General features: G+C 31.3%; 1 protein-coding gene and 1 long non-coding RNA gene across 3 annotated transcripts in view; both read left to right on the forward strand.

Moving 5' to 3' along the window:
* The window catches only part of LOC107612095, a 2,860-nt gene extending 803 nt beyond the window's left edge, over positions 1 to 2,057 (forward strand). Inside the window, exons 4-7 of one of the 2 annotated variants that reach the window (XM_016313923.2) lie at positions 21 to 334; positions 1,629 to 1,638; positions 1,669 to 1,766; positions 1,895 to 2,057. In XM_016313923.2, coding sequence (XP_016169409.1) covers positions 56 to 334; positions 1,629 to 1,638; positions 1,669 to 1,766; positions 1,895 to 1,960 — 453 coding nt within the window. In that variant the 5' untranslated portion in view covers positions 21 to 55 and the 3' untranslated portion in view covers positions 1,961 to 2,057. The remainder of the gene's footprint in view (positions 1 to 20; positions 335 to 1,628; positions 1,639 to 1,668; positions 1,767 to 1,894) is intronic. The other variant, XR_002352676.1, reaches the window with a different exon arrangement.
* Positions 1 to 9,323, forward strand: part of LOC110265965 — a 20,733-nt gene extending 11,410 nt beyond the window's left edge. The window contains exons 2-3 of the long non-coding RNA XR_002352678.1: positions 8,236 to 8,243; positions 9,312 to 9,323. This is a non-coding gene — a long non-coding RNA (uncharacterized LOC110265965). The remainder of the gene's footprint in view (positions 1 to 8,235; positions 8,244 to 9,311) is intronic.

The raw sequence follows: 13,946 nt of genomic DNA on the forward strand, positions 1-13,946 counted from the left end.
TAATGGTAGAAGTGTTGTGGCTTCAGATTTGTGGGGACCTAGATCTCAAGTTGAGATGGAGAGGTTGATTGAAGAAGTTAAAGAGAATGCTCAAGCAGAAATTCAGAATATACAACAAAAGATGCAAGAGGAGATGGAAATAAAACTTCAAGAAAGAGTGGAGGCCATGAAGTCACAGATGTTGTGTGGATTTAATGTGTTTTTGAATCAACTACAGAAAAATCTCCCAGCAGTAGAAATTTCAAATCTTTCTTTTATGTCAACTACTATAAATACGAAGAAAGTAGAAGCTACTGCAACAATAAATCATGAAGTTTTTGCTGCTGAAAAAGAGGTACTTAAATCATTCTTTGCATTTTTTCTTAATAATAACTTTATAAATTTTACTTTTGATAGTGTTAAATGTATTCAATAATTTAATCTACAATGAACCAATCTTAACGTGTATAGACTAGTAGTATCATTAGCATTTATTCGAAATTCAAAGAATGAGATCTAAGTCTATAGTTCCCTGTTTCAGATTTAAGAATGGAAATAAAAATACTGGAATTCCCCCTCCAGGGACCAGAGGCTAGTTATGACTTATGAGTGATGATATACTAGTTGCTATCTCTCCATTTACTGTTTAGCACTTTAGCTTAGGTTTCTGTTTGGGTCTTAAGGCCCCTTTGTAAATAAAAAAATCTAATGAAAACAATTTATACAGACTCTGAATCTTTCTTGATTCTTCAGTTGCTATAATTTTAGGACCAAGCCCAGCCATGGCATATGAATTGGATATTACTTGTAGCCATTTTATCATTTTATTACCGTCCCATTGATTTATTAATTTTAATTAGTTATGATATAGTATTAGCAGCAAAGAAATTTAGGACTTTCTCAGTAATCAGTATATCACTAGCTATAATAATGATGTTTACATAGCATTTTGATCAAAAGTCATCATGTTATTCCATTTTTCTCTCATAATTTTCTCTCTCCATAAATCACTCTGTGAAACCTACCTTAAATTTTACCATAATTTATAGATGGAAAAAAGTAGTGTCTTTCGTAGCGAGATTTTTCCTTATATGTGGTTGAGGTGGAGAAGGAGAAGTATTGGCATGGTCATGGAATACTACAATGGCTTCAGATTCTTATTCTCCATAGTCTTTGTACTCTGTTTCCTTCTAATACTTTTATTACCAAGACCCAAAAAACTTGGATTGCATAGACAAAGCAGTGCATTTATATTCCCCAATTATATTATGGTCAAGGGATAAATAAGTCTTGTTTCTCTCGAGAATTTAAAAGGTTGAAGTAGACTTTAGGAAGAATATTTAATGATTGGTAGTGAAAGTTATGTCAAGTGACATATTTGTGTATGATACTTTGATTTTAGTATTTTTTGGCTGAAACATAATGCCTAAAAATAAGTTAAAATTTGTCTAAATTAAAATGGTTGATTTTATCTATAATATGAAATATATAGATGCATGCACACACACAGAGCATTTACACTTTGCAGTTGTATGCATATGTATCATTATGCACAGATGTATATTAATTGCTCTCTCAACAGTCATAGTGAATCATAGTCATCTATATTATGGGTGGTCTAATAATATTTTATTTTTCTTATATTTTAGGTTTCAAGTAAATCAAAGTCAGATAGTGAAAATATTCTAGAATCATCTACTATAACAGAAGGTGTTTCTAAGTCTCATGCTAAATCATTACCTCAAACAAAAGAGAAGAATGTGATTCTTTCACCTAGAAAGAAGCAGGTATATTTATACCTAAAATTGAAGAAGTTGAAATAGCATTTATAATCCATGCTTTATAATAATCATATTGAGATTTATCGTGAAAATATTGGTATTGGTGTCTTAAAATAGTTATTAACTTTTTGCAGACTCTTTATTCTTCTCTTACTCAAGAGGTTCTTGACTTGAAACTGGAGAAAATGAAGCATGGCTAGCATAAGAAAAGATCAAAAAAGAAGAAAGTGGTGTGTTTGTAATATTGAGATGAATTTGTGAATTTGTGAATTTAATGAAAGAGACAAACTTGTACAATGATTATTGATTAATGAAAGAGGCTATAAAAATTTTATTTTGTGAATTTGTGAATTTAATGAAATATTTCATGTTGTAGTAATTAATTTTAGTATATTTATATTGTGTATAATATAAAATAAAAAATAGTATAATATAACTAAAAAAATATTACTAAAGATCTATTGTAATATTTTCTAAGTGTTAAAATAAATATTTATGGTAATATTTTTTTAAGTGTTGTAAAAATTATTTATGGGAACATTTTTCTAAGTGTTACAAAAATTATCTATGGTAATATTTTTCTAAGTGTTACAAAAAATATTTATGGTAACATTTTTCTAAGTGTTATAAAAAACTTCAATTGTAACATTTTTCTAAGTGTTATCATAAATGGTCTATTGTAACATTTTTCATAATATTACTATAGAATATCTTTTGTAACATTTTTACTAAATGTTATTAAATCTTTAGAAAAATATTAGTAAAACTTTAGTAACATAGAGTATATTTAATATTTGCTAAAATGTTGCTAATATATATATAGGTAATATTTTAATATGATTTGATAACATTTTTTAAATGTTAGTAAAAGTCAAGTATGTAGTAGTAGACGTATTTCATTGTGCCTACACAGTTCTGTTTCGGGCTTAAAACAATTTGCTACGATGAATATTGAGCTAAGTGAGGAATCTTATTATGTTTCTAGTCTATCTGAGAAGATATATTAATTTTGAAGACTAAATTTTGAACTGCCAATAAACTTACAGAAAATGTCGGTGGCAGAAACCATTGGTTGCCCATATTTGTTTCCTTTTGGCCCAGGTGAGCATCGAACAAACTAAGGTAAAGACTTATGGAGTACAAACAATTATGGCAATTCTGAACCAATCCAAATTTGATAATTTTACAAGGATAATAAATAAATAATGCAAAACTAATTCTTACATCACCAATTATTGGCTTGCCGTGCATTATAGTCAGAAGAGTCTTACAATGATCATTTGGAACAAGCACTTCCCTAAAATCATAAAATCAGAATATTATACTATAGTGGTAGAAAAAGTTCTAAAAAAATTATATGACAAATTCACAATAAAATGAGAAATAAGTTAATTTTACTTACTCTGGATCTAAATTGTTTCCAAAGATGTAAGCAGCAATGGCCAATTCTTTATCAAAAAATTTCATCTCTTTAGTTAGCCGAAATAAAAGGTCATTTCATCTCTTTAGTTAGCCGAAATAAAAGGTCCAAACACTATAAAAATAATGGCAACATAAAAAAAGTTCAGTACTCATTTATTTTGATCAACACAAAGTTCGAAAAAATGCAATTATAAAAATAATATAAATATTTTATAAGTTGGATTTTATCGTTTTCAGATCTAACAAAAACATAGCAAGTGTTTTAACAACAGTAAAAATATTTATAAGTTACTAACTAAAGCCACACTTACATCGATAATATAAATACTAAAGTTGCATTTGCATAAAATATGATTTTTTTACCAACTTAATTACTAAGCATCTTTACATGTCATTTGTTTAATCTTTCTTCTGTTTTAAAAAGTTGGACTATGTCCCTACACATTAGTATATAAGATATAGATTCGTACATATGTCTATTTCATAACCGAGGATGGAAAAGCACAATATTATAACATTAATTATTTACTCAATGTATATACACAAAATCAGCCAGATATTTTTTTTTGCGTATTAAAAATAAAAAATTTTCATCTACTAACGTTATCCGAAAAGTTAAGTACTCACACGTGGCATGTCATCCCGTCCATATTTGAATTGTAGTTGTTGTAGTAAAGCCATGGATGCCCTGGAGAAAGCTTCTCCACAAATTGCAATTCTTTCTACAACTTCAAAAATATGATAATTATTTTAGGCACTGTTACTTATTTGTCAATAATGTCCTCTCAACTGATCAACTTTTCACGGCATCAACAAATCAACTTATTTGTGCACTGTTACTAGTATTAATCAGGATTCTAATCAACCTTCCAATGTCACTAACAGGCACAATATGATGACCAGAAAAAGAAAATGGTACTCACGAACCTAAAGCCTCAACAATGAAGCTCAGACCTCATGTCTAGTGAAAAAGAGAGGAGAAGTTGAGGAACGGATTGTATTTTATGACTTAACATTAATATTATAATATGTGAGAATACTAAAAAGTTCTTCACCCCTAAATCGGAACAGTGGCAAATCCAATGGTTGAATGATGTACTTTGTGAACTATAACATCATCTATTGCGTATTATTTTGATCAAATGCTATCTTAGTAGTATTTAATAGTTGTTATTTAAAAATAAAAACATAAAACCTTAACTACGGAGACCGGTAATCCACACTTCCTTCCCTTGCACCTCCAAGTACTCTTCTTCGTGACTGGTTCATCACCCAAACATATTGAGGGATTGGCATTAATTATTTCTTTCAAAGGGTCCGACGGCGAAGTAACAACTGGAGCAGTATTTGAAAGCTTTATGCATTTTAAAGTGTCCGATAGCGGTGTAACAACTGGAGCAGTATTCAAAAGCTTTACACCATCACTCCCACTTTTTGGTGAGGAACCAACCGTTTTCACAATCTCTGGGAGAATTGCTGTTATCCCTTGCACAACAGCTTTGCAAATCATCGTCGACAATGCCTTGGCAATACCCTTTCCAAGCTACAAGATGCCATAAAATAAGACATGTTACTTGTATAATAAGGTAACAACACAACAAATATAAACATCACAAAAGATAATTAAAAATATGTCAAATAGAGTATGCCAAGAAAGTATTGCATCTTTGGGTATTGTAGCCCAAAAATAGATTACCTTCTCATCTAAGGCAGAGAAGTCCATGTTCGATTCTCCCTTAAAAGTTACAGAGGCATCCAGTATGTACTGCTCAAGCCAAATAAATTTCAATATTTATATTAGACTAAAAAAAGCTACTAAACAAAGTTTACAAAAGACTAATAATCTGAAGTTTCATTTAACAAAAACAAGCGTGATTACCTTATATTTTCTGCTCCTCTGATCTGCGGTGATTGGAAAAAGAGTGTTAAGTTTAAAACTTCATGATAAACACTATTATTTATAAAGATAAATAACAAAGATAACAAAAAAAATCTATTTTTTTATAAAGATATCCTAATAAATCAAAAAGATATTATAATTTTCTAACTAATATTCAAATTAAATCCAATTTTTTGTAAAGATATCATAACAAATAACTAAGATATTTTATTTTTTCATTTGATATTCATATTTAAATTTAAATTCAATCTAGTATTTTTTTTATAAAGATGTCTTACAAAATAATTAGGTTAATCTAATTTACGATTTCGTAATCAAATCAAAGATATGAAATTTAAATTCTAGTTTACCTTTTGTTGCGGGATCGAGTTGAAAGGTTGGCCAACAGATCCTTCCTCAATTCTATCGCTTCCCTTCTTTCTCCTTTGATCAAAGCCCAGTCTCTCTGTCGGTGAAAAGAACTATCAAAGCTCCCTTACTTCTCCTTCTTCTGATCCCGGAGTGTAACTGATATTTCACCGCTTAGCCTTAGTGACCTCATGATTTTCTGTGAGCCACTGTTCCCTGAAATTGTCCCAGGTGCCATCTGGGCCTGAGATGTTCTCATTTTTTAATGCGTATAGTGGCTATAACCAAATTAAGATGAACCCCATGGATACGAAAAACAGTAAATGACAGCGGTGATGGTCAAGTAAGTTGAGTTTTGAAAGATGTGGAAAGTGAGTGGAGGGAGAAGAAGAGAGAAATGTGAAATGCAGAAATGAGTGAAATGAAAGATAGAAAATTAGAGTTTCTTTCCATTCAACAAACACGTTACTAAAGAAATTGTTAATTACATATTTATTTTAAAAAAATAAAGATAATCTATTATATTTTAAAATTAAATACTAATGAGTACATATAGGGGTTGACTCGCAGTAGGATTCAAAATTTAAATCTTTTATATTACAATTTTTAATAATTATATATTTTTAATAATTCTTTTGAGTATTTTTTAAATTAAATTTTACAAAATTTTTTAATGTAGTGATAAAAATAGACACAAGCTCTAACTTCAGTCATGCATTAGAGAAGTAAAAATCTATCTACCTCTACTATTTGATTAGTTATATTTTGAATATGTATTGATATCATTAACGTAGAGAAGTAAAAATCTATCTACCTCTACTATTTGATTAGTTATACTTTGAATACGTATTGATATCATTAACGTATAATATAGAGAATGTCCAATAAGTAAAAAACATAATTTTAGAAACCAAGAGTAAAGCTATTATTATTTTTTAAAAGATACTAATACTATAACTATTAATAAACTCTCATACTTTTTATTTTTATTCATATTTTCTATATATATTAATTTTTTGTCAAAAAAAATTTGTGGAATGATTATTTTTTTCATTCTTTTTTTCTTTTAAACATATTTTTCTTTAATTTTCTATCTTACTGAAGAGACAAATATATCTTTAGAGTATCGATAAAATGGTCTTGTCTAGATCGGTATCCATCATAGATCAACGAAGATCTAGTCGCATCCTACAACGATACCGATCCTTTTATAGTAGGGATCTTATCCGATCCGGTGATAGCGCGAATCGAATAATAGCCGCAATTGTCTTCGTGAGCATTTATGTTAGAGAACGTGAATTTCATATTTGATTTAATTGCAAAGAGAGAAAAGATTAATGTAGTTGATTATACGGAGTATATATCTTCTTGAAAGAACCTTCATGCAATTGCTCTTAGCAAGACAGAGATGGCATAATCTAGAACTCTTTTATTTTCATCTTTTCTTATTTTGACTTTATATTATGTCATAAAAAATATCTTAATTTTCTTTTAGTGCCATATTAAGTTCACATTAATAAATAAGTTCAAATTATGTTCAAAATCCGTCCCAAAGATCATAACCTTAAATTATTAAACTGTTAACGAACCAAGATCGAATTGGGTAGCGCTCTGTCTTGACTCATGTACAAATCTATAAACGAATCAAATTCATGTTGTCACTATATTAATACTGAATTAAAGTTGCATTAAATTGCTAGTATTTTAATTTAGACTTGTTCCTAATTAAAAGTATTATCTAAATTTTTTTAACACTATAGTATTGTATCATAAGTAGCCTAAATAATAACATTAAGCAAAAAAGTAATAAATTAAAGAAATTAATTTTTTTCTACTACTTGAATTAATAGTTGATGCAACAACTTTTTTTCTTTCATAATCTTTAATTTTTTATAACTAATAACCATTTTGTGTAAGTAAACAAATATATCCTTAGCTTATTTTTTTATTTATTTCTTTTCTATAAACATATTATAATTGTTAATTTTCTATCATACTCAAGAAGATAGTCTAAATTTGTATGATTTTTGTATATTCAGTTTGGTCAGGCTATTTTCCTTGGTTGTAGTTGCAAAAATAATTCTAATGTATAAATATCTAAGGTCTAGAATTCAATACCATAGACATTATTTAAATAACTGAATTCTAATATTAGGATTTGATTAGTTTAATCTCCAAAGAAGTATTCTAATTTAATACTAGTTATACTACACATAAATTATACTAGTTATACTACAATTATACTTAATTATTTGTTCTTAGACTAAAGAATCAGATTATTATATCATTAATAATTTATTCTCTAATTTTAGAAGCATTATGGTTAAATGAATATACTCTAATTACGGAAATTAATATAATAAAATAAATTTTTTTTTTTGAATTTTGAGAATAGAACAATATTTTTAAATTAATTTAAGGTGTTTAAATCTCATAATTGGTTTGTTTTAGATAGTTATATTAGGTTATGTTAATATTTATTTCCTAATATGTTGGATAATATTTTATCTTGATATTCTTTATTATAGCATTAATCGATAATTTCTTTTTTAATCTTAAATAATATTATACTTATGAAAAGAGCGTGAATTTCAAATTAATTAATTATGAAAGTTAGTTAAAAAATTTTCACCGAAAATATCTTTATAGAAAAGTTAGCAACTTTGCAAATCTTTACATAATAAGATCATTGGAGTCTACAATTATATATTGACTTTAAGTCAAAAATACTTTGAGAGGGAGCCAATGTCTTTTTATACCAAATTGAAAGACACATCGAAAAAATATTTATGAAGATGGTCCCAGTTCCAAAAGTATTTATTTACACTTCCTTAATTATTATATAAATTAAAAAATAAAATCTCTCAAAATACCACTATCTTTGGCAAAGAGAAGTTAATGTCACTTAAATAAATATAAAAGAGCTACAATAATTTTTGCCAAATTTCAGAGGAAACCTATATAAATTGCCATTAAAAAAGAAATTTCAGTTACTATAGTATATGCATACCAAATGAAAGTGGCAGTCCAAAATACAGAACTAAGTGACAAAAATGACATCATCTAGTACACGTTATCCTGATTTACATTTACTATCAACATAACAACAAAAGACAGGTGTATTTGTATATTGCAAAGATGTTCTTAGTACAAGAATCACTGCATTCCTATATTATCATTGGAATACAAAAATATTCTAATATATTTATAGATATACAAAATATATTTTATGAATGGCTAGGAGAAGAATCGTTACCATCATCTTCATCTATGAGTTTAACATCATTGATTTTAAGGGCATTAACAATAGCCCAAACCTTGGTTTGGCTCTTAAATCCCTACTACTCTATTTTCTTAGTTACATTGATATGAATTCCTCTTCCTTATCCATCCTTAAGTCCCTCAACTTTGAAGAGACAAACTCTGCTCGCCGAAGCCTTTTACGCTTCAAAATTTCTAACCCATTTCTAGCTTCCTTAGATAAACGCACTCTCTCTTCCACCTGTTAGATTGTTCACAATTTCACACTTACATTAATAGGTAAAATTAGGATGAAGTTGACCACACAAAAGATAGCAGAATATCACAAAACTGTGAAACTTGATATACACATAGAATCAACAATAAACAGACTAAAGAACAAGCTCAAAGAGCATCATTAAAACTTCAAATCAACTTGCAAACAGTCAGGCAGGATATTGTCTACTAATTCTTCAAAAATAGAATGAAAGATTGTCAATGTTTTTTTATGCACTAGCTAACTCCAGGAGGGAAAGTATTTTGAAAGGAATAAACTTTCAATCCAAGCAAACTAAAAACAATTCTGGGCCAAAAACAAACATGATCTTATTTATTTGGCTTTTTACTATACCATTTAGGAGTCAACGACTAGATGACTAGGATTGAATCGAAATCAGCGAGGTCAAAACTGCCTCCGTAGCTAAGCGTGAATCAAGTCCTTTGGAAAGTAAATCACCGGGATAAAGGATAAAAATAAGTTTCTAGAAATCGGTAAAGGAGATATGGAAGGGTCAACACATAACAATCTTATAGACACATTCAACAAAGGTGATGAGCGGATAATTTATACCCTTTTTGGCATTATTTTTACATAATTTTTAGTATATTTTAGTTACTTTTTATTATATTTTTATTAGTTTTTATTCAAAAATCACATTTCTGGACTTTACTATGAGTTTGTGTGTTTTTCTATAATTTCAGGTATTTTTTGGCTGAAATTGAGGGACCTGAGCAAAAATCTGATTCAGAGGCTGAAAAAGGACTGCAGATGCTGTTGGATTCTGACCTCCCTGCACTCGAAGTAGATTTTCTAGAGTTAAAGAAGCCCAATTGTCACGATCTCAATTGCGTTGGAAAGTAGACATCCTGGGCTTTCCATCAATATATAATAGTCTATACTTTTCTTGAGATTTTATGGCCCAAATTGGCGTTCAAAGTCAGCCTAAAATATCTTGGCGTAAAACGCTCAAACTGGCACCAAAGCTGGCGTTTAACTCCAGAAACAGCCTAAGCACAAAAAAGCTTCAATACTCAGTCCAAGCACACACCAAGTGAGCCCCGGAAGTGGATTTCTACACTATCTGCACTTAGTTACTCATTTTCTGTAACCCTAGGCTACTAGTTTAGTATAAAAACTACTTTTAGAGATTTATTTTAGGTCTTTTAGTCTCTCTTTTAGACCATAGAGGCTGGCCTCACGGCCATGCCTAGACCTTTTTCACTTATGTATTTTCTACGGTGGAGTTTCTACACCCCATAGATTAAGGTGTGGAGCTCTGCTGTTCTTCATGAATTAATGCAATTACTACTATTTTCTATTCAATTCATGCCTACTTCTTCTCCAAGATATACTCTCGTACTTAATTCAGTTAAGTCAGAATGAAGGGGTGACCCGTGACAATCACCCAATCTTCGTTACTCGCTTAGCCAAGGTCGTGTGCCTGACAACCACAAAGCGATCTACATGATGTTCAACGTAGTCATTGGACGACAGCTGGAGTATATTCTCTTGGGTTTCTAATCTAAGATTAGAACCTTCGTGGTATAGGCTAGAATTATTGGCAACCATTCCTGGGATCCAAAAAGTCTAAACCTTGTCTGTGGTATTCCGAGTAGGATCCAAGATCCGGAAAGTCTAAACCTTGTCTGTGGTATTTCGAGTAGGATCTGGGAAGGGATGACTGTGACGAGCTTCAAATCTGCGAATGTGGGGCACAAGTAACAGTGTGTAAAAGGACAATGGTCCTATTCCGACACTAGCGGGAACCGACCGATGATTAGCCGTGCGGTGACAGCGCATATGGATTTGTTTTCATCCGAGAGGATCATACAGCTTGCCATGGAAGGAGGTAACGCATGGTTGGAAGAAGATAGTAGGAAAGTAAAAGTTCAGAAGCAACAAAGCATCTCCAGACGCTTATCTGAAATTCCTACCAATGAATTACATAAGTATCTCTATCTTATTTTATATTTTAATTATCAAAACCCCATAACCATTTGAATCTGCCTGACTGAGATTTATAAGGATGACCATAGCTTGCTTCAAGCCGACAATCTCCGTGGGATCGACCCTTACTCACGTAAGGTTTATTACTTGGACGACCTAGTGCACTTGCTGGTTAGTTGTGCGGAGTTGTGAAAAAGAGTTGAGATTACGATCGTGCGTATCAAGTTGTTGGCGCAGTTGAGATCACAATTTCATGCACCAAAATGCATGCGCTAAAATTTGTGAAGTTTCTTCCTCTCAACATCATTAACGCCACCTTAACGTAAACCAATCAAACAAAAGATAATACTATTAAACATGTATCCAAAAATACAATGAACCACACAAATTTCACATAGGCAAAAGAGAAGAAAGACCTAGAATAAATTATTGATCCTTGATTAAACTAAATCCTCGAAATTTCCTTCCAGGAAAAAAGAGGAAAAATAAAATAGAAGAGTCATGTTCATTTAATTTTCAAACAAGGCCTATACAGTTTACTGAATAAAAGAAAAACAACAATATTTTACAAAATGCACCATACACATCAACCCGTAACATGAACTATAACGGGGTCCAAGCATAAAAAAAAAGAAGAGGAAAAAAAAGAAAAAAAATATCAAACTGCATGGCGAGTTGTGTTTTGACAAAAACAAAAACAAGTTCATCATTCAAGCTAACAAAATAGGAGAAAACCCATCCAAACCGTAATAGAGCGCAACAATGTCTGAGATCTGAAAATACACCAGAGGAAAATGCATTTCGCATAGAGTTTTTCAAGCCTTTAAGAATCAAAGTAAAAAATCAAAAGAATGAGAAAAAAATTCAAATAAAGCATGATTGACTTACCATCTCATTACGAAGTCGCTCCCTGTAGTTCTCCGTCTTCGCTAACTGGAACAAAACAAATCACAGAGGAAAAACAACAAAACCAAATCCAAATTACAGAGCCAAACCCTAAATCACGATCTAGAAGGCTGCAAATTGTTTCACTGTTAGGCTTGAATTTGGGCTTGGGCAGGGATAAGGGGTTAGGGTTAGAATTTTTTTTTTTGTATAGGGACTTAATTGTATTTTTAAATTATTAGAGATTTAAATGTCCATAAAATAAATAAATCAAGGATATATTTATCTTTTTATCAAAAAATTTAAATATAATTCGGTTTATATTGTGTAAATCGATCGGAACAAATCGGATCTAATAATTATAAGACGGATAATTAGGTTTATTATTTTTGCTATAATAAACCGATTTATTCTGGTTTATTAAAAATAGCTTATTAACCGGTTTAATAAAGATGTCCAATCATATTATGACACGTGTACACGTCTTTAAAAAAAAGATATTTTTTGTATTTTTATTAAAGTGATCTCCATAAAACTAACAGAAAGACTGATGACTGCGCATCATGTCATGTTTTTCTATGCTTTTTCATATCAAAATTTAATTCATTATGCTTAATTATTGAGTATTTTTGTACTTAAGTTGTATATTGTTTTTATTTTTTTTAATTGTTTAACATTGTAGAAAATGGTGGAAAAAGAAGCAAAAGGCACAAAAGAAGCAAAGGAAGATGGCGTGCCACTTGGTGCTCTGGGCGTGGCACGCCAAGCTTGTGAACTCAACTCTCATCAATGGGCGTGCCACTTGGAGTTTTGGGCGTGGCACGCTAGGCCAATTAAACAGAGAAAGATTGCTTAAACACAATGGGCATGCCACTTGGAGCCCTGGGCGTGATAAAAAGTAGAATCTCACCGTGGTGACTAAACATTTTCCGTGATCCATGCAATTGAGCATGATACCAATCCGTGTACTTTGAGGTGAAGCGTGGAACCTTATTGAACCTGGTGCACCAGCTCTGAGTACGAGCCAATTCCCTCTTACTCTTAAAGCCGTAGAGAGCTCTAAGTTGGCCATCTGTTTCGAGCAAACCATATTCAAGTAAATAAGTAAAATTATAAGTTAAGGATTGTACCCACTTGAAGCTTGTATTAGGTGGTAATGGCCTTGGGATAGGTGTTTTTGGTGGTTCTGCAAGTTTCGTTTCCTTGTGCTCTTCTGTGAATTCTTCCACTTCTTTGCAAAGATCTTCAATTGTATCAGTTGATCCTTGTATATTTGAACGCCTAGTGGCCCATTGAATTAGTGCTTGCTCCAGTTGTTGAATGGTTGTTTGAAATTTAATTACTGTTTCTTTTAGGCGATTCTCTGCTTCGCGGTTTGCCAGACTTGAACATGATACTAAGGAAAGTGGTGATGATTGGGAACGATTGGATTGGTATTGGGGTAAGGAAGGATCATATGATGGCGAATGGTGAAGAAAAGCTTGTGAATGTAGTGGTTCGAGGTTATGTTGAAAGGATGGTTCATATGCACGGGGTGGGGCTTGTTGGTAGTTACAAGGTTGTCCACCATGTCTTTCAGCTGGGTATGCACGGTGAATGGTCTTTGTCCAGGATATCTCGGAGGGTGTTGCTGCCAAAAGGGTTGATTAGATCCTCTTGGTTCCATCCATCCTTGATTGTTGATTGCTTGATGCACATTCCCGCTGTAACTTCCATTTCCTTTAACAATATTAGAACCAAACTCAAAGCGAGAGGGGTGAGAGTTCATAGTAGCAAATAAAGATAAAAATAGATAAACAAGCAAAAGAAAAATATTTACAATAACCAATAATAAGGCACACGTTAGCAGTTCCCCGGCAACGGCGCCATTTTGACGTCAGGATTTTTGCCAGTAAAGAATATCATAAAAACAGTTGCGTTGTAGATATAGTCTCTAAACCGACAAAAATCCCTTCGTACAAATGTTTTGGGTGTCACAAGTAACAAACCCCTTAAAAATTGTTAACTGAATATTCAAACCTCGGGTCGTCTTCTCAAGGAACTGCGAGGAAGTATGTTCTTATTATTGGCTATAAAGGTTGTAATCGGGGTTAATAAAGCACTTTTTTTGCAAATGAGATGAGAGAGAAAAAAAAACTTGCAAGACAATCAGGGATAAATGTTA

Source organism: Arachis ipaensis, chromosome B08, assembly GCF_000816755.2.
Source record: "Arachis ipaensis cultivar K30076 chromosome B08, Araip1.1, whole genome shotgun sequence".
NCBI classification, from domain to species: domain Eukaryota; kingdom Viridiplantae; phylum Streptophyta; class Magnoliopsida; order Fabales; family Fabaceae; genus Arachis; species Arachis ipaensis.